The sequence below is a fragment of the Neodiprion pinetum genome, chromosome 6, assembly GCF_021155775.2.
Source record: "Neodiprion pinetum isolate iyNeoPine1 chromosome 6, iyNeoPine1.2, whole genome shotgun sequence".
In the NCBI taxonomy this organism is placed as follows: domain Eukaryota; kingdom Metazoa; phylum Arthropoda; class Insecta; order Hymenoptera; family Diprionidae; genus Neodiprion; species Neodiprion pinetum.
The window spans coordinates 2,248,559-2,271,182 of NC_060237.1; the positions used below are offsets into that span (position 1 = coordinate 2,248,559).

At 41.7% G+C, this 22,624-nt stretch overlaps 2 protein-coding genes across 6 annotated transcripts; one reads left to right on the plus strand and one right to left on the minus strand.

Annotated features, from left to right (window-relative positions):
- Positions 1-329: 329 nt before the first annotated feature.
- LOC124221363 (spondin-1) lies at positions 330-22,480 on the plus strand. Of its 5 annotated transcripts, none has more exons than XM_046631301.2 (17): positions 330-528; positions 4,256-4,460; positions 12,430-12,673; positions 13,282-13,471; positions 13,553-13,717; positions 14,148-14,271; positions 14,727-14,857; positions 16,374-16,560; positions 16,662-16,824; positions 16,961-17,252; positions 17,677-17,887; positions 18,004-18,174; positions 18,522-18,644; positions 18,815-18,969; positions 19,120-19,198; positions 19,694-19,759; positions 19,869-22,480. In XM_046631301.2, the coding sequence occupies exons 2-17, from the start codon at positions 4,262-4,264 to the stop codon at positions 20,057-20,059; spliced, it is 2,691 nt and encodes an 896-aa protein (XP_046487257.1). In that variant the 5' UTR covers positions 330-528; positions 4,256-4,261; the 3' UTR covers positions 20,060-22,480. The 5 variants fall into 5 exon arrangements, with proteins under 5 accessions (XP_046487257.1, XP_046487258.1, XP_046487260.1 ...); XM_046631302.2 differs by having other exon boundaries at positions 16,961-17,180; XM_046631304.2 differs by lacking the exon at positions 13,553-13,717.
- On the minus strand, positions 21,521-22,618 carry LOC124221374 (mitochondrial translation initiation factor 3). The gene is made up of 2 exons (XM_046631322.2): positions 22,025-22,618; positions 21,521-21,929 (listed from the first exon to the last, which is right to left on the minus strand). The coding sequence occupies exons 1-2, from the start codon at positions 22,616-22,618 to the stop codon at positions 21,735-21,737; spliced, it is 789 nt and encodes a 262-aa protein (XP_046487278.1). The 3' UTR covers positions 21,521-21,734.
- Positions 22,619-22,624: the final 6 nt, after the last annotated feature.

Here is a 22,624-nt window from a genome sequence, read left to right on the forward strand (position 1 = left end):
ATACCAGACTTTCCCGTTAACAGCTAGAAAACTAATTTTCATTTTCTACCTAGAACTGTATTTTTCGATTTTGGTAAAAAATGAAAATAGTTAAGGATTGAGCGGTAACCGGAATTAAAAATTTTTCTCGGTCCGGGCTGTTTGCAGCTGATTCGGCAAAGAGGCTACGGTAGGGACGCGATTCAGGAGAAGGAAGGGAAATCACAAGGGAACGTCTAGAAGTGATCGTCGCAAAATTAGAACCCTCTAGATATATAGATCGGATGTACTGCACAGGCATCGGGCTGCGCATGAGTGGATTCGTCACGCGCCGATCAGACAGTAGTCTAAGTCAGTCAGTGTCAGGCCGCAGTCTGCTGCCGGACCGCAAGCTCTACGGTTCTAGTTGCTTTATCGTTGCGAGCAACTCGCACGCGGCGCATGTGTCACATGTGTTTTGTGAATTGAATTTTTAAAAGGCGGTTTAATCCTGTAGCGCAAGATATACGCAAGTAGAATAAGGACGCTGCGACGCGGCTATCCCGATTGGTAAGTTGGTTTTTATTATTAATTCGGAAACAGAATGTGGAAAATGTTTGTCCCAATTTTTTCGGAGGTTTGATCAAATATTCTCTTTTCCTTCTTCGTAAGCCTTGAGATTAATCTTATGCCGTCGAACGTATGGAAAAAGGAACAAAATCCACTCGCTACTTTCTGGTCTCGGAGATCGGTTCAATATTTTAATGAATTTCTTTTTCGTGCTTGAATATGTACGATGTTTTCAATATTTCGCGTTTTTTGACATATTCACTTATGGTCTGCAAATCGGAGGTCGGTTTTGAGATGAGCCAGATTGAGTTTATCTTCTTTAACATTTGAATTCAAATATCCGGTTGAACAGTTTTTCAAATTCAAATTCTGTTTTTAAATTGTACCGCGCGGAATCTCAGCAGTTTCACTCAAAAAACGTGAAATTATTTTTTTTAACCAGCTGGTTATCTCCCGAGCAATAAAAAATGGATGGATATATTTGTTTTTTGGAAAACAGTTTCGCACCAAAAACATATTTCAAGTCTAAAAGTGGTCAGCATCGTCATTTAATTATTTTTGACTGGTGAAATTTTCTTCTCTGAAAAAAAAGAAAACCTATTCCGTATAAAATATCCGCGTTTTCATCCCTCCTGCTAATTTCTTTCTACATCGATGAGCGGAGTAAAAAATGAATGAATCCAACGTCAGGTTTAAATTAATTATCGTAAAGTACCTGCGTTCACTACAAAACGGTTCGAAAGCTGAAGAGAAAACCGATATTTGAATCGCTGAAATTACCATTGAACGAAATGCTTGACGAATTTGCAAAATAGTATGTAAATGCAGCCAAACGCGTATAACTGAAAATTAACCGACCAAATTGGATTCAGCGAGACGATTTGAATAAGTTCAAAGGATACCTCGACATCCATCGGGTGGTTCTAGGAACAGGAAACGAATATTATCTATACGTTCAACGATATTGAAAGTGAGGAATGAAGAAATCCAGGATAAAAACTTAGAAAACAAACTTACAAAAGAAGTCAATTTCTCCGATATAAAATCACATGCAAAAGAATTTCCATCAAGCGATTCGATTCGTCTTTAAAAATTTGCAAGGTTGTAAAACTATTCCCCCTGACTACCCGTGCACCACCATTACCGTGTACGTTTTTCATTGCCACTTTTTAACCCCTTTAATTCGTTCCTGCAAATCCCGATCGCATTCACCAAGATCCATTTATTCCTTCCCACTTCCATGGAACTGGGGATGTTAATCCTCATTGATTTTTCCCATTGGCCAACCCCCGGATTTGCTCTCGGCAACAGGTTTCCCCAGATTAGATTAACCCAACCACGTTTAAGATAAACCCACTCGAGGATGCATATAGCTGTATAAATTTCAACAATACTCGCACGCCTTTACTCAGTGGGCCGATAATGTAAAGGGAGAAAGACGAAGCGATACTTCTCCCGTCTTCCCCCCCCACCTTTTTCTACACACACTTACAATAGGTTCGGAGCAATTAAACCCCGCTTTTTGACCCCTTTTCTTGCTCACACTTGAGAGCTTCCTTTTCCGCCCGGAAACCGCAGACTTCGAAGTCCGATTCGGAATACTTTTGTCCTTGTTTGGCCCTTTTATCCCCCTCCCCCCACCCCCCTCTTTCCTCATCTGGATTTTCCCCGGGACAGATTGGCCCGTAAAAATGTCTCTTTGAATCGGACTTGAGAATCCCGATCCTACAGACCCCGCGAAAAAGAAGAGTGGCAACCCGCAAACTGAACCCCAGGATATAACCAGCATAAATCGTCCGCAGCCGCGCAAAGTCCGTATTGGGAAATAAATTTCTTCCACCCTTCAACCGAACTCCGAACGTAGGGGCTTGACGTTGGCTATCGGTTCGGATAAAAGAGGAGTTTCTTCCAGCCTACTCTCTCACTCTCTTGGCTCGGGAGAATCAATTGTTTTCAGAGTTACAGCCACTTCCGGTCGGTCCGTCCACCAACCATTTGCGATTGCTCGTTTTACCGAACTCAATATCATTTGCTGGGGGTGTTTAAGGGGCGCTGAACGTGCTCCGTAGGCGTCGAATAGTCTCGATTGAACCAAGTAAAATTCCCAAATCACGCCTCGTGATTGATCATGGTGATACGGTTGCTCAAAAGCTCGGAGGATCGGAATCACCCCTGCATTTGGTGAAATTCTTTCTCGCAAGCTCCACGAGCTACTCGCCGACTGACAGACTTCGCTACAGAGAAAACTCCCCATCAGATATTCGTAGAAAATCCCGGGTAGAATATTGGAGGTAAATCCTTACAAGGGATCAGCGTTTAAAGGATTTTATTTTCACCATAAGCCTCAAGTTTTTCCTCCCGCTTTATGGATGGTATATTTCGAAAAGCGATCGCAGACCGCGTTTCCCCGAAGAGACGATCATAGCCGACGTCCAACTCCATTCCACGTCACTCTTCTCGATACCCTCGTTATACTCGATGCACACCTCCGGATATTCGTCCGGATTTACCGGACGCATGGCGTCGCGCCAAGGAGTGGAGTCAAATGTTACGCCCCATATAAACTGAACAGATTCAGTTTGAACCTGTGCGCAGAGCACGTGCTTTTCACACATGCCGGCGCTCAGGTGAAGAAGCGTTCGTCGCTTTCCAAAGTCTGAATCAGCTCACGTTAACCAGTCCAATCTTGGTCTGTAAAGGGGGGAAGAGCTCAGCCTTCGGTGATGAGATTTCTACCCTGCAGGTATCTCGGATTATGTGAATTGGGAAAAATGATATAACACTTCCAAGTCTGCAGCGGCACGTCAAGAAGAGGTGGAAGTCTCCTCAGCGATCCTCGGTTCTCGAATTTCAACCCACTGCCGAAGTACGTTGTATTAACAGCTGCTGGGATAGAATTCGCCGATATTACACGTGTGCGTCTCCTTGTCGTTGTCGTTGACATTCCAAATTCTGGGGCGGCGTGCCAACTTGGAAGTTGGAAGCGCGTACTTACTCGTGAGTCACTCGATCCAATCCAACCCGCGAAGCGCAACGGCTCATTACCGTTCCCAGTATCGCGGAATAACTTACCTTGGACTTGTCGATTCTGACGATCGAGCTTTACGTAGAGGAGAAGATCCTTCCAGGAACGGCCACCTCGAACCTTAACCTTACGCCGTTCCGGGCCATTTTGATAGGTATGGTGCCAGACAGCGACGGACGGAGTTCAATGGAAGGGAAAGAAAGCATTCATTCTCGACACCGATAGCTCGGAATTTATTGTGCCATTGTCGTTTATCGCAGAGTCGAGTTTTTCATTTCATCGAAGACTAGATCCCGGCATGTCTAGACCCATATCCAAACTATACGAGTCCTGAGTCCAGAAAAGTGCCCTCGAACTTGGCTCTCCCTTCCTCTCTTGGTGTAATCAAGTTTAAAAAGACGGATCATTGTTATTCTCCTTCTCGACATTGTTACTCTCTCACAGTCATCAAGCCCCCGAGCAAACTCTCTTCCTGGAATTTTCATTAGCGTCTGGGAGAGTGAATGAAGCTTGTTAACTCCGGTCGACTACTCGTCATAGTCGACAGCTGTAGAAACTCCGTGACGCATGTTTCGCTTGATGAAATTGTTTTTAGGTTTCGAACAAACCCCGTGTTGGGTACTCCCAACATCAGCAGGTACAGCTCTAGCTTATCGTGAGAAATGAGTGTAACATCCACTTTACACCTAAAAATTCTTGCAGAAAACGATGGTTCGCCAATCGGCGTGGATCCTCCTCGCGGTGTTGGCTGCTTCCTGCACTCGGCAAGCAGCCGGAAATTGTGACCGGACACCGGACCATGCGACAAAGCAGCGATCCCAACCCGGGGACAAATTCCAGATTATTATTTCCGAGCACAACAGAACGGATCCAATCAGCCACTTTGAACCAAAGACTAAGTACATGGGTGAGTAGTGTATTTTTTGTTTAAAATTTAAACATCAAAAGCCAAAAGTTTTATCGCAGAATTTTTGCAATGGCAATGGCAATGGTTTGCTGCTATACAGCCTCGAGTTAAATTCCACTACCCTACCAATGTACAGGCAACGGTACTTTACTCTATGGTACATTCCACGTCAAATTTGCAACATATGTACCTCATCCTCTTGGATTTCGATAATTTTTTCGTATGATGTTGCAACCGATCCAAAAGGGTCTCGGGATTTTTATTCAGATTGTTTTAGCCTCGAGTAAAATTACAAAAATATCGAAAAAACCAATTCCAAAAACGTCGTTATTTAAAATCTGAAAAAAAAAAATTATTTTTGAGCATGACACGATAATGGGATCTCAATATTTACGATTTTTTTCGCAAGTTTTTAGTTCTCTCATGTCAGAATCGGAGTTTTTTTTTTTTCACTACAATCCGATCCAAATAGATCACGGAAAATAAATATAATTCTGCAATCTGTTTAGCTCGAGGCATACAAAAATAAGGCAATTTCAGATTTTCAAATGTTTAAAAACGGCGTTTTCGCACTGTTGCAAATTGGGGGAGATAAAAAGGAAAGAATGATGATGCGATTCCCTTCTTAGCAGCGGATGTTGGAAGCTGTATGCAAAACGGAAACCTGTGCACAGCGTTCTAGTAAAATTCTGCAATTAACCGTCAGCGGGATCTTTTTGCGACCAAGTTTTACTTCGGCTGTTTATTTCTCAGGACTTGAAGCGCGAGGACGAAAGTTTGAAACGCTTATTGCCTGTGTAGCTCGTACACGTTTCATTACGGGTATAAATATAAACGGGAGCGAGTTTTCGGGAGAAAGGAAGAAACAGGATCGTTACACGAGGACGATTTCAGACTTGATTTTCGAATCGAGCTAACGGGTGAAACTGGAGCCTTATACGCATATTTGTGAGATTCAATTTACCCGCAATAATAATATCCTCGTATACGATTTAACCGGTGTTGACAATTTGCAGAATTATTGCTAGCTCGCATTATAATTGCCACTGAACTTAACATTCTCGTGCCGTAAAAGGATCCTACCGGGAATTCGACTCCTTGAATAGAAAACCGTGCTTTTCGAACATATTCAACGATGCCGTGTTTAAATTTTGAAGAATCTCGAGTCTCTGATTTGTAACGAATATAAATCAGCTATTTTTAATATACGATTTCCCCCCTCAAGTGCATCTGTGCCCGATGAAAAAAAAAAACTAACGAGATCGCACTTGAGCTATTTTCGACCTACTTGCTTACACAGAATTATACGAAGATAAATATCGCTGTAATAATATAACAACTATAATACAGTCAGTTTGAATAATTGGAAAAAATATTTCCCAATCGTCGGTAAACGGCTGGTGAGAGCGTTCGTTGCATAAAATGAAAGGGAAAAAAATTTAATCGTTACAATTAACATGTTATACGTATACGGCTTAACGGAGGGCGGGAGCAAAACACCGTGCAGGGGTGAAAGCATCAATTAATCGCCTAGCTTGTACAAACAGCGAACCCTGATACCCGAAATCCGTACGGTGAGCCGTTAAACACGACCTCTCGCTGATCCCTGGATCCCCCTTTCGGATTGGCCCGTTTTGCATCCTTTGTGGCAACAGCATCGGCATTGACTTGTAAAAAAAAAAGACGCAAAGTATTTGAACCCTTTTTCGTCCCTTTTTCGACAGAGTATCAGACATTTTATTAGGTACCTACTACGGTTGTTCCAACTAAATTCTTCATTTCTATAACGGTTAAAAAGCATTTGTAAGTAAGATTGGTATTAAAAGAATGCACTTCAGGTTTATCCTCATAATTCTATCAAGGTAATTGGGGGTTCAAGGTATTGCACAAAATTTTGATAAAAGCAGCTATGTCGGGTGAAATATTTTTCCTTCTGAATCACCGCCACCTTGTAGATATTTACCAAATCTGCATCCATACGCCTGTATACGTATACGTATATGCAAATTGTACGTGTAGCATATACTGTGCGAAAATCGTTGCGAAGACTGGCACGAGCACCAATTCTCGGTGATAAAGAGACAGAAAGAAAAAGAAGTACGGAACGATGATTCAGAATGGAGATTTTCCCTCCAGAATATTTCCTCCTCCTGGAGGACTCGCGAATTTTGCGGGTGTTTCGCGTCTCCGCGAGGCTTCAAGTAGCTCTAAAAGCGGCTCATCCGGTCCTAAAAGGTGCAAGCTCGCCGAGGACTTCTTAGAGAAATTCTAGAGGATTGAAGCCCCCGAATAACCGCTACCGCTGTTCGGATTTCCGGAGATTATCCCCTAAAGGCGAAACGTCAAATTCAAGGGAGAATCGCCGGATGATTTTTCGCGCCAAAAAAATAAACCTTCCTTTTTTCCCATCGTAAGCAAACGGAGAAATGTAAGGGTAGTGAAAAAAAAAAAAATAAATAAAATTAATTATATCTCAGGGCGAGTGATAAAAGATTGTTTAAAGTCGACTAGCTCGAAAATGGCGAACGGAATCTTCCAGTCGACGACCTTTCGACGGTAAACTGACCTTTACGTTCGTATTTATCCCGGCAAGGAATCGAACGATCTCAGGAAATTGCCTAGAGGAAATATTTCTGAAAAGTTCACTGCGGGCGGAAGTGCCGCGAGTCGATTGAAAATCGAAACTTGATTTTTCAGGGAATTCCAGGAGAGGTCAAATTGAGAGATGGGTTTAAAGAATCTGTAGACGCGCACAGTTTATACCGAGAATCTTTTCCCAGAGTGGCACGTATGTATGGTCTATGACTACGTACGTACACGTATAACGTACGCGTTACTCTTACATAAAGCAGGACATGCGGACTGCCGCTTTATGCAAATCGCGGAATTATCAGAGGCGCTACAACCTTCTGGCGGTCGTCCAAAACGCCTCCGAGGCTGGATTACAGGCATCGAGCTCGATTAAATTAACGCGCGTTGCTGGCAGGCCGGGAATATTTATAATAAATAAGTTAATAAAAAAACAAAAATTTCATTTACATTGGTAATTCGTATAGCGGTAATTTCGGTCATTACCTGCAAGGAAAAGGGGATCAAGAAAACCTCCGTTAGGACGTTGAATACGATATACGTATGCACGCAAAGTCCACGTGATCGAAATTTTATCCCCCCCTCCCTTCCTCCAAAAAAAAAAAAAAAAAAAAAAAATACGTTGCACCTGTCGTACGACCAAATGCGAATTATTGACGAACGAGCAATTATCGGAAATTCGCGCTTCGTTGAGCGTGAAACTCGACTGATACCAAATCGGTGTGAATTTTTTTTTTTCCCTTTTACAAACTGAGAAAGGGGATCGCAAAGTGGATTGGAAATTTCAAGTTTTTAATACCCGACTTCCGACAACATCGATTATAATAACATCAGGAGTAAGAGTTGAGCCGTATTTAAGGACGCGCGCCCCCTTATGAAATTCTCCTTCGCGGGAAAGGGGCGATAATGAATTGACGCTGACAGTAATTCCTTAGCGACGTCTCATCGCGATTGCAGTAATTAAACCGGGGGTAATTGCTTTAACGATTCTCAATCCCTTGTCGCTATTCTCGGATTGTTGCTCTCTCCCAACCCCTCGTCAACTTTTCCCGTTCGATCCTTGACGCGGTATCTTCGTTATTATAATCGCGGGACGTGCGGGAATGCAGGGTCGGGGGTAAAGATATGAAAAGATGAAAAAACTCGAGGGTCACAGTATCGAATTTTTAATGAAGCGAAAACTTGATTCGTAAAGTATAAAAATTTTGAAAGTCCGAGCGTGGAGATGTAAAGGAATAGAAAAGTCAGAACGTCGGAATTCCTCTCGATAATATAATAGATTCGTATACGGATTCACGATTTTGCCGTTCTATATCGTGTAATTCTGTACTTCGATTTTTTATACCTGCATAAGGATAAGGTCGAAAAATACGGTTTCGTCGAGGCAGCATTCGTTCTGTCATTCGCTAATTTGATTTCGCAATTTTTACTCACGTCGAATAAGTACCGAAACCCTGTCGCTGAAAGAGACGCAGATACATATATTATACCGTATGCATAACGACTGACACTCGCTGCGTCACGCAGCGGGATGGTTAATTAGTTATACGATACTGTCGCGAAGGCCTCAGTTAACTGCCTTTTCACGGTTAATTCCTGTAATTCAGGGTTGTGAGAATAAACTGTTGTTTTACTCGCAATCAGCAACGCGTCCGGCAATCGTTTAGGAAACTGTATCAACGCGAACACGACGCCTGACGCAACGATACGTCACCCTAATCGCAATTGCTCCGAATAACGTTCGAGTTTCGCAAATTTTTTTATCCCTCGATGTGTTAAACTTGTAGATGTAAACACGCGGTGAACTCCTTGTTCGAAACACAAAATGCGCGATAAGCGAAGCTGGCGAACGGTGTGGAGCGATTTGAACGAAGCGCGATGAGAAGAAGGAGGAAGAGTCTGTGCAATTGCTGTACACCGAGAAATATTTCATTTGTTACAGTAACTGGAAAAATTCAGTCAAACGGGTATCGTTAAAAGAACCGTTTGAATATTGTCGGAACTACGAAAAACGAGCTACGCCTAAACATTTTCCGCCATTGTCGATCCTTTTTTGGTAATTGCAGCGAAAAATCAGTTTGTTCGGTTTACTCTAATTTTTTAGTTAAACAAGGCTTTAACGTCAATTTATTGTCGCACGAGCGTTAAATTTTCGCAACAGTTGCAAGAAAATGTAGCAACATTCGTCGTAATGAGAAAGAACAGTAACGGCTAGAAAACTAATTTTCATTTTCTACCTAGAACTGTATTTTTCGATTTAGGTAAAAAATGAAAATAGCCAAGGACTGAGCGGTAACCGGAACTAGAAATTTATCTCGGTGTAACTAGGTAAAAAAAGAAAGAAAAAAAAAGAAAGATCCCGGTTAAACCGCAAGGTGAAAAATACCCTCCTCGCCTCCCTCCGCGATCCTCGAGGCCCGCCTTAAGAACCTTGAATTTTTCATCTAATGGGCCGAGAGTGCGCCGGTATAGCTTTATGTATTTGAGAAGACCCGGGAATTCGTGAAGCCATAAAACTACCCGCTATACCCTCGTCGCTACTCTCCAGGTACGTGTTATACGTATTCCCGAATGCCTGCCTATAATACCTAATATCGCGCAGGCTGTCATGACGATATTTCGAAATCGTGCGGAGACGGTTTATAAATTGCGATTCCCACTCTTGATTCTCTTTGTTTTTTCATTCCCCTCAAACCTCGCCTCGTTCGTTTCTCAGCCGGTTTCCTTCCTTACTTCACTTTGAATTGTAGACATATATATATGTATTAAAAAGAAAAAAATTTATTTCGGTCCTTTCGTTTAAAAATTTCGCAGTCAAAATTGCGCTCGTTTGGGAAAATTTGACATTCGCCACAAGCTTTGACCCCCTGCGTCACACGTTATTGTGCTAGGTCAACTTTTACAACAGGATGGTATTCTGTGGATTTCGGTGGTTGATTCGAAAATTAAAGATGGCGGATCAAATGTGGCGGACGAAAATTTCAAATTTGATCGAATCCGGTGAAAAAACATTACGCAAGGGTTGTTGGAGCTGCTGATTGGATTCGCCGTCTCGAATTTTCAAAATCGGATTTCAGATTCGAATCAGCGACTCTAAAAACTAACAACTCGTGTAAACCATGTACACGCGTGACAATCTTGTAAATGAATTATTCCTTCATTATCTAACAATAATAACTTACAAAGAAATATCTTTTCAAACTTGTCTAAATACAAAAAAAAAACGGGTGTAAAATAGGTGGCAAGAATACTTACGACCATGTCCGAAAGGGTTAAAAGCACAGCTGATACGTGCAAAGGGCAAACTAGGCAGACGGCTGATCGTGAGTGGAAGCCACCTTGAGCTGGAAGTCTTGAATGACGGAACGCGTCAGGCCGCACATGCTGCAGACCTAATATCGCCGTTCGATAACGCGGTCGCGTTTCTTACCGAAGAGTATATTGGGTTGGAAGTGATCTGCGGGGTTTCAAAAAAAATGAAAAAAGAAAAAAAACAATTCTCACGTCCCTTTATTTACCTTAATCGTAAGCGACGGTGGGACATTTTTTTCTTTCGCACTCTGAGCAAACACCCGTATTTGCGAATTTCTCCGATGGAGTAATTGGCGCTTCCGGAACTCAGAAGTAGGTGGTCGTTGAACTATGCGGGCAGAACCGAAATTGAGCGAACAATTTTTAGGGGGTTGAATTAATCAACTCGAACACGTTTCTTTTTCCCCCGTTTTACACGGAACGCCTTTATTCTGTATGATTGTTTTTTTTTTCTTTCTTTTTTTTTTTTCTCGACAACTTTAGTTGATCCAACTCTGTATTTAAAAACGTATCGTTGCAAGTTTCACGGTCGCGGTATCATCGATTGAAGCATCATCACCCACCGGCTGATGGGCAGCAATTATTTGCCTGAGAGAATCGTAATTATTCAGGTGGCGTGAATTAAACTCTGGTATAATTATGTCATTCCGGGAAATTTTCTTCTCGTTTTTGACTTTGCTTACTGGACATCGGAAATGTGCCGCGACATTTCTCTCCCTCTCTCACTATCTTTCTCCAAATTGCAACACATACCTGTAACAAATCGTGGCACACGCTGCAGCAGCAGAGAATTCACTTTTATAATTCTCCTTGGGTACCTTAGATTTTTCATTTGGATGATGAAAAGGGAGTTGAAAAAATTTTATAACACAAATAGGTAAAGATAAATTGCACATATCTGTAATAAATAAATAACCAACACAATTTTTTGACCGAATGTTGTTCTTAGTATTTAAAAAAAAAAAAAAAAAACAAATACTCACGCCTTACATTTTTTCTTCCAACTCGTAAGCCTGGCGCGAAAATCTCGAATATCCGTTACATAGGTATGTACATACCTGTGGGTATAACAGATATATTATTCCCGGCACGTACGCGAGCTCATTTCAATCCGTGCCTAAAGGAACGGTGAAAGAAAACTTTTAGCGAAAACCGTATGACTCCGGAATCCCAAGTTTTATATTAATGCACTTCCGCCCCCGGTTCGCGGCTCTGATGTATAACGGATTTTCGCGAAAGTTGAGCCGCTGTGAAAGGAAGCGTCGTGATTTTCTGAAGAAACTTCTTTTTTTTTGTTTTTTGTTTGTTTTCATACAAGACAAATTCGCACCCTGCAGTTTTAAATTCCAATGAAATATTCTCCAGTGTTTCACTATTCAAATCGAAATTAAAGCTCCAATGAATTACCGTCTCACTATATTTTCATTTTCTCTCCTTTTCTCGCAAATTTAGGCTCAAGAATATTGCGTATATTCTCGAGGTACCGAGTAATATCAATCGTCGCTTTTAGTCCGTTTAAATTTCGTTGCGTCGTCGAGGGTTTAGCCTCAGTTTAAAGCAATTCGTCTCCCAGACGTCAAACAGGATTCAACCAAAAAAAAAAGAAACAACAAAATAAGCACCGAGAAAAAAATTAATATCCGAGGGGCTGTGTAACGGCAGCATGAAAAATTGCGAAATAAAAGTGCCGCGGGAACGTCGCGTTTCCGAATACGACGTTATACATGCGTTTTATAGGTACATGGATACGTATATATACACGTATGCGTCGCGGAATTAAAACGGCGAGGAGGATTAATCAACGCAAAAAACTTTTGCCGCCTGTACGCAATTTTTAGTAGCGAGTGAATTTTTTTCCACAGCATATTCAACTCTTCGCTGCAACGAGACTCGCTCGGGCGAGTTGCTGATGTATAAATTATTTTTTAATTCAACGAGAAACGGAACCATATCCGACCTTAATTACGTCCGCGTTGGGCAATTTTCAAACTATTTTTTCCCTCCCTTTGACTTTGCCGAAAGGTGAATAAAAAAATTCAGTCTCGTTAATTACCGTCGTTGTTCGCAGTGAGTCTTCAGAGCGACAAAAGCTCACCGACGCCGTCAAAGTTCACCAGATTCACGCTGACAGCCGAGACCGAAACCGAGGACTCGTCAGGGGACACCGGTTACTTCGAAGTCGATGATTCGAACTTCAGCAAATATTCGGAATTATGTCCTAACGCGGTCGTCGAAGCGTCGGAGATCCGCAAGGACGACGTCTCCGTCTTCTGGACCAGTCCCATCGACGAGGGTGGATGCATCTTCATCAGGTACGTTTTTAAGGATTTAAACGGCTGCACGTTCTCGATCGAAAGTGACCCTAGTCGACGATATCGGATAAAAATCGGAAAACAAAAATCAATCGCAACAAAAGCGATAAGAAAATTAAATCTGAATAATAATAATGATAATGCCCAACAGTTGTCAATGAATTGCTCAGGGAATGATTTTGTATTTTTTTTTTTTCTTTTTTTTTGTGGTGCGACATGATTTCATTGATGTTTCTGAGTTAATTTTTAACGAATTTTCTCGCTGTTTTGAAACTTTGTATAAACTGTATTTACGAAACTATTCGTTCGGTGTCCCGGAAACCTTTTAATTGTAACGCAAAACGTTTTTACGAAAACGTATCGAAGGTTGACGATTTTTCCTCCATTATTCAAAATTTAAAATTTTCCAAACATAATGAGAAAATTCTTTAAAAATTCGCGAATCAACGAATTCGTTTCACATTAGAAAAAAGCAAAAACAAAAAACTATTCCTGGAAAATTTGTGAAACATATTATATTGGCTACTTTTTGGCATTGTTATTATTGAAATTGAATTTTCTTATCGCGATTTCGGGGCTGATCGGAGCGCCGTCTCCGTTTCTTCCAGGGCGATGGTCATGGAGTCCCCGGACGTCTGGTACATGGACGACGGGGGCCTGACGGTGGAGGTCTGCCCGTCGTCTTCTTCCTCGGGTAGCGGAGATCCTGGCCCGGTATTGCAGACCTGCTGCGCCTGCGCCGAGGCGAAGTACGAGGTCACCTTCGAGGGGCTCTGGTCTCGGAACACCCACCCTAAGGTGCTTGAAAATTCCCACCCTTCGAAGTAAAAGTTTCTTCGCCCCTGTCACGATGCAATATCCTCGATCCGTAATTTCCAGGACTTTCCTACCAACGCATGGCGAACGAAATTCTCCGACGTTATCGGCGCCTCGCATACGGTGGATTACCGCTTTTGGGAGTACATGAAATACGCCAGCGACGGTTTGCGACAGGTCGCCGAACGCGGGGTTACCCGCACGCTCGAGTCCGAGTTGAAGGAGCAGGTAATCGGGGTTAAATTGCTCCGGTCTGCTACACTTTTCACCCTGATTTATCAGGTTATATAACGACGATGAAAAAATGGAAAAACTTTTTTTTTACTTTTAGTTTCCGTTGAGATGAATAAAATTCGATTCTATGTACGTCGAATGATGAGCAGAACCTTTGTTTATTGGTTACAAAGTTTGTTTTTGTCTTTTTGTTTAATTATTATTTTCGAATGAAAATGATTTAAATGCAAAATCGAATTCTGTTTAGTTGTTATCTACGATAAATGTTTGGTAAAATAGGTGATCTTTCTCAAACTCCGAAATATCGTTCTTGTTTCTACAAAAACAAGCTTTATGTGGTAAAAGTATTTTTTCATTTATTCGTTACGTAGAATAAATCAAAATTTGACATCAAGAACCCAGTCTCTGTTTCTCTTCACTTTAGAGCGAACACATCCGCACCATAATCAAGGCCAGAGGAATAAGCTACCCGAACGTCACCGGAAAAACATTCGCGGTGTTCCGCGTGGACCAGAAACACCATCTCATGTCGCTGGTCACCATGATCGGTAATCACTGTTTAGTCTGGCATTTTGATTCCTGTCGGATCATCGATTCGTGCGGTTCAACTCTGATATAAGAGTGATCGAGCTGCCCTTGGAAACGAACTCCAGCGGCTATTGTTTCTGCATAATTTGAAATAATCGGTAGAGGCCATCCATAAATTACGTAACGTCTTTTAACTTGACTCAAATTTCGCGCGTCCTCTGATATCTTAATATGACATTATTTTATCATAACAAATGTGCAATTTTACTGCCATACCTATATACAGTTCCTTTTAACCTTACGTTGAAAATGTTTTCAAAACTTTCATATTTCACACGTACGTCTTAATAATTCACTTTGTTACGTTATGGTAAACGGTGTGGAAAATGAAAGGAAACAGCGTTAGGCAATTTACGGATGGCCACGTACGTGTAACAAATAATATTTTGACGAGGCGTTCTTCTTCACACGGCAGACCCTTCGCCGGACTGGATAGTCGGAGTTTCCGGACTTGAGCTGTGCCTGGCGAACTGTTCCTGGGTAGAGCACAGGGAGTTGAATCTCTTCCCATACGACGCGGGCACGGATAGCGGAATAACGTATCTCGTGAGTGCGGAAACACGCTTCAGCATCCGCAACACCCCTCATAATCTCTACGATTTGCTACGAATTTTTAGGAAAATTGAGACTAAAACAATTTTTTGTACAACATTATAAACATGCGTAGTCTTTCATGAAAATTTTATGTTTTCTCTAGTAAATAATCTACAAGAAACTGATTTTTTTTTTTAAAAGAAAATTAACAATACTTTAGAAAAAACAATGCATGTTCACAATTTAATAGAAATAATACGAAATAATTTAATTTTTTTAAACATTCGTAGCAGTAGAAATTTTCACCGTCATTCCAATACGTTGGAAATATCTATCATTTTTCCGTGATTCATACGCGCGTTACGCTCGTAATTTCAGCCCGGCTGTATAACGGCGGTCTCCAATTTAAACACACGGCAACCATCCGTGAATTTACGTCGCGGTAAACCGCGGACACGGTCAGCTGCTCGCATTTTCTGCGAAACTGTGCAGACGCGGTGCACTCGCGTATCCACCAATTGTTTGCAAATAACCGACGCAGATACAGACCTCGGTATACGTGATACAACTATACAGTATAGGTACAGGTATAGGTGCGTAAGGTTGCAAATAACCCCCGTTTCAATTTCGAATGTCTCACCTCCCAGAGCACTTCCAAACAATCAAAAAATGATTCTCTAACTTTTTACAAAATTTTTATCTCAACTGTAACTGGTTTCACCAAAGGGTTCATTTCCCCATTTAACCCGTTTCATAGGAACGGTAAACCTGCCAAACGGATTTCGATGAATTTTGATATATAGGGGGGTTCCTTGGGCTGCTGATTATGAAATTTAAAGTGGTTGTTCCATTACGACGGACAAACATCCCAAAATTAAATTACTTGACATTGTCATAGTGGGTTTGTTATTTTGAATTTCCTCACCCCCATAAGATTTCATCAAAATCGGTTTGGAACATTTACCGTTCCCTTGAAAAGGGTTAAATGGAAAAATCAACTCTCTGACGACACGGATCGTAGTTAATATATAAATCTGACAACGTCAGGGAATTATTTGTAGCCGATTTGGGGAGTGAGACATTCGAAATTCAAAAATGACTTTGTTAACATCCACCCCGGTAGACACGTATACGATTCGACAAAGGATATCCGGATCTTAAACTCGATTTGGCTGACAGTTGGCTCGTGACAGATACCGTGAAACTTCAACTCTCTTTACTTCTTCTTGTGGAAATTTTGTGATAAAAAATTCTCGACCTAGAGGGATTTCATACGACGGATAAAAGCACTTCGGATAATACGGTACACGTGTTATTGATACGCGTGATACGTTAAGTACTTTTGAAAAGAGAATGCGGAAAGATTGAATTTCGTTCTGAAAATTCCTGAAAACGCGATGTTAAGGCAGGAATATCTTTATCACCTGAATTCCGGGCGGATTTCAACGCACGTTCGACGTATGCGTCGAACGCCGTTTAATTATGCGTCGATCGATTCACCAGCCCTCGATCATCTCTTTGTCGACAGTCGCAAGACACCCCGACAGATCCACAGGAGCGAATTACCCGCATAACGTCAACCTTTCCAAACGACCCGGCTTCTCCTTTCTACGACGAAACGGGAGCGGACATGAAGCCGATAGCGAAACTCTATCTGAACCGACAACGTCTGTACGAAAAGACTTGCGACGCGACATCGGCCGAAGGTCCAAGAGGTGAGGATCCTCATCCTTAATCAATCTTACCTACAATTATACTATATCCAATGATAATCGTAAGCATCGAGTAATCATCGACCTTGTCCGACCCGATGCAGAAGCTTGTTACACGAGTTCCTGGGGCGAGTGGAACCAATGCTCGCGTACCTGTGGAAGAGGGCAGAAACTTCGTCAACGATATTACCTCGACCGCGACGCAGCTTTGGCGGCAAACTGTAGGGAGGAATTGACCGATCGATCGAGATGCAAGAACGAGCGGTGGTGAGTTTTCCCGAAGGTTCAAACTTTCCTTCACCTTTTCAGAGTTATTCTTGACCGTGTAAACCGCTGTCGGGTTCGATTTGCCGGGTAGACGAGGGTCGCCTCGGAATTGAATAAACTTTGATGAATTCTTCAGCCCAGGAATAGATCCCGGTGATTGCGACCTCGAGGAGTGGACCAGCTGGTCCTCGTGCAGTACCACCTGCGGTACGGGGTTCAAAACTCGGTCCCGTAAATTTCGCGATCGGAAGACCAGGAAGTACTGCATGCACAATTTGGAACGCCACGAGCTGGAGCAGACCTTTGAGTGCGAAGACAACGAGCCCTGTCCCGACTCGGATCCCGACGCCGAGGAGGTAAGCGAAAGCACCGAAAATACTGTCGAAGACAACGTCGAGGAGGTACCGACGCTGGGGGAATGGTCGCAGGTACGAAACACCATGAATCTAAATCGCGCCATTCACGCATCGTCTGTTTTATTCCGTGGAAAGAATCGTACGCGATTACACCTGCGCCATTTCTCACGCAATCGTTCCATTGCACAGGCACGCGCATTTGAAGCAAGCTTGCAGGGTCAGGAGTAGTCGTGACGTACGTAAGACGAACTATTCGTTCGCAGAGAACTGCGTGAAACTGGACAGTGACGATTGTAAATGCATACGAGTATTTCGAACGAACGTTAATGACGACAGAACGATTTTGTCGCCGACTGTTTTCTCCCCCTCTTCGTCAAATCGACGACGAAACTCTACGAAGCTCTGCAAAGGCTTATAGGTAGCGCACGCATGGTTTTCAGGCGAACCGAAATCTTCGACAACGCATAAAATTGATACCATATTCGCTTGCGATCAGTGTCCGAACGAGAGATTCACCGAGTGGTCCATGTGGTCACCATGCAGTGCCAGCTGCGGTCCAGGAGTAAAACTGCGATCCAGGCTGCTGAAGATGTCCTGGGGTAACTTGGAGGAATCGGAGGAACTTAATCTGGAAAACTGTAAAACCGAACAGGCTGCTTGCGTGGCGGCGATGCCGACTTGCGATTTCTCGGAGGAAACGGCACGAAGTAAGTTTCGATTTTAACCGGGCGGGATTGCAAGCTCGGAAACTTGCTTGCTGAAGGTATAGATGCACGCAACGAATGGTCCTGCACATCTCACATTCCGAATGTTACCGTGACAGGCATTTGCAGTGAACCGCAGGTCGGTGGGAATTGCAACGCGAACATTTTGCGGGTATATTTTGATAGCGCGAGCAATGAGTGCCGCAGGTTCAATTACACAGGGTGCGGTGGTAACAGGAATAACTTTCCAACCGAGCAGGATTGCAATAACGTATGCAGTAAATACCAAAGTGAGTTTTTACCAATCGATTTGCAATTTTCTGCTACAAGCTGATGTGTATTCCTGGTAATCCGCGTAATTTGAATAAAGTGTCCCAGTTATTGACCTTTTTTGGTTGTACGTATCTTTAGTTCCAAAATTACCAAAACATAAATCTCCAGCGTACAACCCTCGAGCGATTGGTTCTAGTCATCGAGAAATTCACAATTTGTGCCGGAAATTTGTAATCTTGGAAAATACAAGGGTCAATAACAGGTACACTTACCTCATCAGCCTGAGACACATACTAATCCGCCTGATTACAAACATCCTTTTCCTTACGTTTCCGCACGCTTACTAACGCAACTAACAACGCAGGGGAGCTTAGGGCCAACCTTTCGGCTGTGATGAAGAAATTTAAGGTCTCACTGAGCAGCGTACTGACCTATCACGTCCCGACCCAAGATCAACGCAGCGGGAAAATGAAGAGAGCCAAATACGGTGAAGTCGTTTTTACGGAACTTCGAGTATACGTATACCGATCCATCCGATTTATCCGATTCTTTTTTCGTTTTTATCTCCGTAGCCTCCTTTCCATGGCTCCTTACCATATCCGAGTGGCTCGGTATTGTTTTCGATCGTGAAAATGCGAACTTTACTTTGATCGACAGGTGAAGTCACCGACAGGCCATTTCCCGCCGAGTTTCCATCCGTCAGTCAAACCGTCGACGGATATCCACTTGACTGTGAGATTACTGAATGGGGCGAGTGGTCGGCCTGCGGCTCCAATTGCAAGGGCTACACGTACCGGAAACGAATGATTCTGGTAAGCACACTCGTTTACATGAAGAGTTGAAAATTTCCGCGACCCGGTCTTTGTTTTATTATTGTTTCTATTCCGTCTTTGAAGCTATGTTCAAGTATGGCGTGACAAGATATGGCTGTTGATAATGTGATGTCGCATTATTGCTTTCAGCGAGAAGCGAGAAACGAAGGAAGAAGATGTCCGAAAAAACTACAACAGAAAAGACGATGCAAGAAGGTTCCGCCTTGTTGTAAGTGGACGTTTTATTTTTAAAAATGATTTCCCGTTTTTCTCACCAATAAGATACAGAGTGTTCATATTTGACGGAGGTTCAGAAGCACTACTCGAACGATTTCATCGCTACACACAACCCGTTCCATGCTTGGAAAAATGTCTAATCCATACATTGGCTATTTTTTTTTTTTTTATTGACAAACCAACTTGCCCCTTCCCCATGCTTTCCGGACACCAGGGAGTAGAAAATTTTTCCGATCGTTCAACGGTGGCGCAAAAATACCATCCACAAAATTGTATTGATTTTTATTTGGCAAGAAGGTGAAGTATCTCATTACTTCATTTCGCTAATTTCTAATTCACCCATTGATTGCGTTTCAGTCAACTTGAACAATGGAATGCGATGTCAGTTGCCGCGACTTAGTCGTAGGGATTAGTATAATTTGAAAGAAATGTCAGAGTTGAACGAAAAAAATGCATTATGAAAGATAAATCTCTACACCGGTTTCAGCAACACGAAGAGACATGCGCCGTAGAAGTTATAACGAAGTCTTCGACGGGACGAGCGATCATTTCAGTGAGTCGTGATATTTAGTATTATTTATTTTCTCACAGCAACACCGTTCAATTAAAAAAGAACCTTAAGCCGAATGGCAAATCAACGAATTATCTCCGTTATTTCTTAGATTCCATCGACTGCGAGTTATCTTCATGGTCGACGTGGTCACCGTGTTCGGCAACGTGCGGACATTCGGTTCGTCACAGAACCAGGAACGTTATCGTATCGCCGGAGGGTCCGAACGCGAAGCTCTGCCCTTCGGTAGCACAGTTCGTGACATGCCCTTTGGCTGCCTGCGACGAATCAACGAGGCAGTAGAGCGGGAAATATGAATAAATTACAATTTTAACGAAGATAAGTAATTATTAGAATGTTGAAATATTATTCAGATAGGTCGATGGAGACTTTCGATGGAAATGCTGAAGCTGTAAGGTTCGTTGATTATCACCTGTGTAACTGTTGGGCATGGAAACAGCTGTGAAAAAAATTACCAGGTATAATCTTACCACATGTTATGTCGTGGAAAACCACGAGAATCAAAATAGGCTTATTATAGAGAAAAACCCGTTATTCTCTTTCCAAAATTTAACATAGATCATTTACGATCATGTACGTATGAAGTACAGATTGACTTAGGACTAGTCACTGGACTTTATTAATTTTTCCATTTACGCAGGAGTGAAACGAATCAACTGTAATTAAGAAATTATAGTAAGTCATAAAAGAATATATTATTATGCTATGAGAAACGTCGTTATTTGATTATCGGTATTCTAAACCGATTCGCGATGAATAAATAAAGATCGTAGGGTCATAGATTGTTCAATGTACGATACAGGCATTTATGAAGTTTTTCACCGACTGCATTTCGAAATCTCTATCGTTCAACGTATTATATCAATCGTATTAGTTTAATAGGTGCAATTATAATAATTGCTAGAATATAGTTACTGTTGTTTTGTCGTCTTAAAAGCCAGAGCTAACAACTTTCTTGCTACGAGTTATATAAGTATTTATAATGATTAATTGACTTATTTTATCCTGATCTATAAACGTTGGAGACAAATTCTTATTCTCTTTGATATACATAGTTAAATAATACGAAAAAGAATATGAAATCTATGTCTAACAAATTTTTTATTACACGAGGCTAACACGTAAACTAGACTTTTCTCTTTTATTTTACGAATTTTCATGAATAAATGCGCGGTGAATGTAAAAGCATATCGATAGAGTTAAGATACAGACACATATTGCAAATGAGTAAAAGTAAGGTATCAAACTTTTCTTTACCGTGTCCATTATGACAATAAAAAATATATCTATTAGTACTAGTAGTAGTGTTAGATCATGATAAGAATAACAAGACAGACATTAGTCGCAATTGAAATAATAAATATTATATATTCTACTATTGTAAATATATAGCATAATAATATCGAAAGAAATTGCACACAAATGTTTTGTATTATATGTATATATATATATATATATATATATATATATATATAACACAAGTGTTTTGTATATATATATATAATATATATAAAATATGTATACATGTTTTCATTTACGTAAATATATATGTACAATAATTATTTGAGTACTAAATGGCATTGTAGACAATGTACACGGTTTTTCACCAAATTCGCGGTATTAAGCCTCAAATAGTGAAAAAGAAAAGAGAAACAGGAACATCATCATTTAGACTTATTTCCTCATTACAGTTAGTGTAATGGGCATGACTTGTGTTTAATTGTGAAAGAAATTCTTCACCACTGCACAGCTGGTAATGATTTATTTTTCAGTATTATCATCACAAGTACACTACCTACATAAATCTATCACCAAACTAACGTGGGAAATGAAATTCTCTCTCATCGAAGAACTAAAGAACAATTGTTTACAGTCACTTCATAATTAATTTCTATTTGAATATGTACAGTTGCTTTGTAGCTGGATGAACAAGTTACATATCTAGCAGTTCATACACTCAAGTAGATTCTGACCGCTTTGTGGTCCCGTCTTCAGATTCCTCGATAGGTGTTTCGTCAGAATCCACTTGAGAATCTTGCTTCATTACCTTCAGAGGGACCAATTGAAACTTGACGGTGCCTTCCTTGACACGTTTTTGTACCGCTTTACCAGCATGGTTTGTTCCGGCTACAATAACTTCGTATATTTTTTCCTATAGAAAAAAAGTTTGTGGAATTGACCGATGAATGTTTATCAACAGTTTGGAACAATTCGATCTCTATCAACAACAGTGAACAGGGTTCTTACCGCAGCTTGCAAATTACCGTCAGCAGTTATGGTTACTCTAACTTCGTGCCTCTTGTTTAACCACTTGACGAAATTTCTCATCTTCGAGTCCAAGTCGTGATCAGCTATTTTTGCAGTGATACCAGCAATTTTTGGCTCTTTCACCGGGCCGTTTGGTCTGGCGGACTTCTGTTTTCGACGATTTAACTCTTCGGCAAAGTATTCGGTGCCTGTCATAAGCTTGTAAATTGGTCTCTTGGTCTTTCCAGCGGCATCCATGACTTTGACCAATTTTAATTCCCTCCGCTTCGATATCCTATGGGCCTCATCCAGCGTCATCACCGACGGGGTAAGATCTGGCGATATTACGGTGACCATGACATTCTGGGTCATTTTCGACTTTCCAGGCGCCGCTTGATCATCGCTCTTCGGTTTCTCAGTGAGGTTAAGTCCGTCGGTTGACGTTCCCCTCGTAACCGTTGTGTACAAAAATCTATTCGGACTCCTTTCCGACAATCGCGGTACTTTCGTGCCACAAACAACCTGCGATACGCAGCCTTTTCGAATTAATTTCACTATTCCGAGTCTTCGCATCACATTGCGTAACGACGACATCGTCGA

Excerpts from the sequence above, each read along its gene's own strand:
- LOC124221363 (XM_046631301.2), top strand. The coding sequence starts at position 4,262 with ATGGTTCGCCAATCGGCGTGGATCCTCCTCGCGGTGTTGGCTGCTTCC. Across the intron at positions 13,718-14,147 it reads AGTCCGAGTTGAAGGAGCAG|AGCGAACACATCCGCACCAT; the intron begins GTAATCGGGGTT and ends TCTTCACTTTAG. Across the intron at positions 18,175-18,521 it reads CGTATGCAGTAAATACCAAA|GGGAGCTTAGGGCCAACCTT; the intron begins GTGAGTTTTTAC and ends CTAACAACGCAG.
- LOC124221374 (XM_046631322.2), bottom strand. The coding sequence starts at position 22,618 with ATGTCGTCGTTACGCAATGTGATGCGAAGACTCGGAATAGTGAAATTA. Across the intron at positions 21,930-22,024 it reads ACGGTAATTTGCAAGCTGCG|GAAAAAATATACGAAGTTAT; the intron begins GTAAGAACCCTG and ends TTTTTTCTATAG.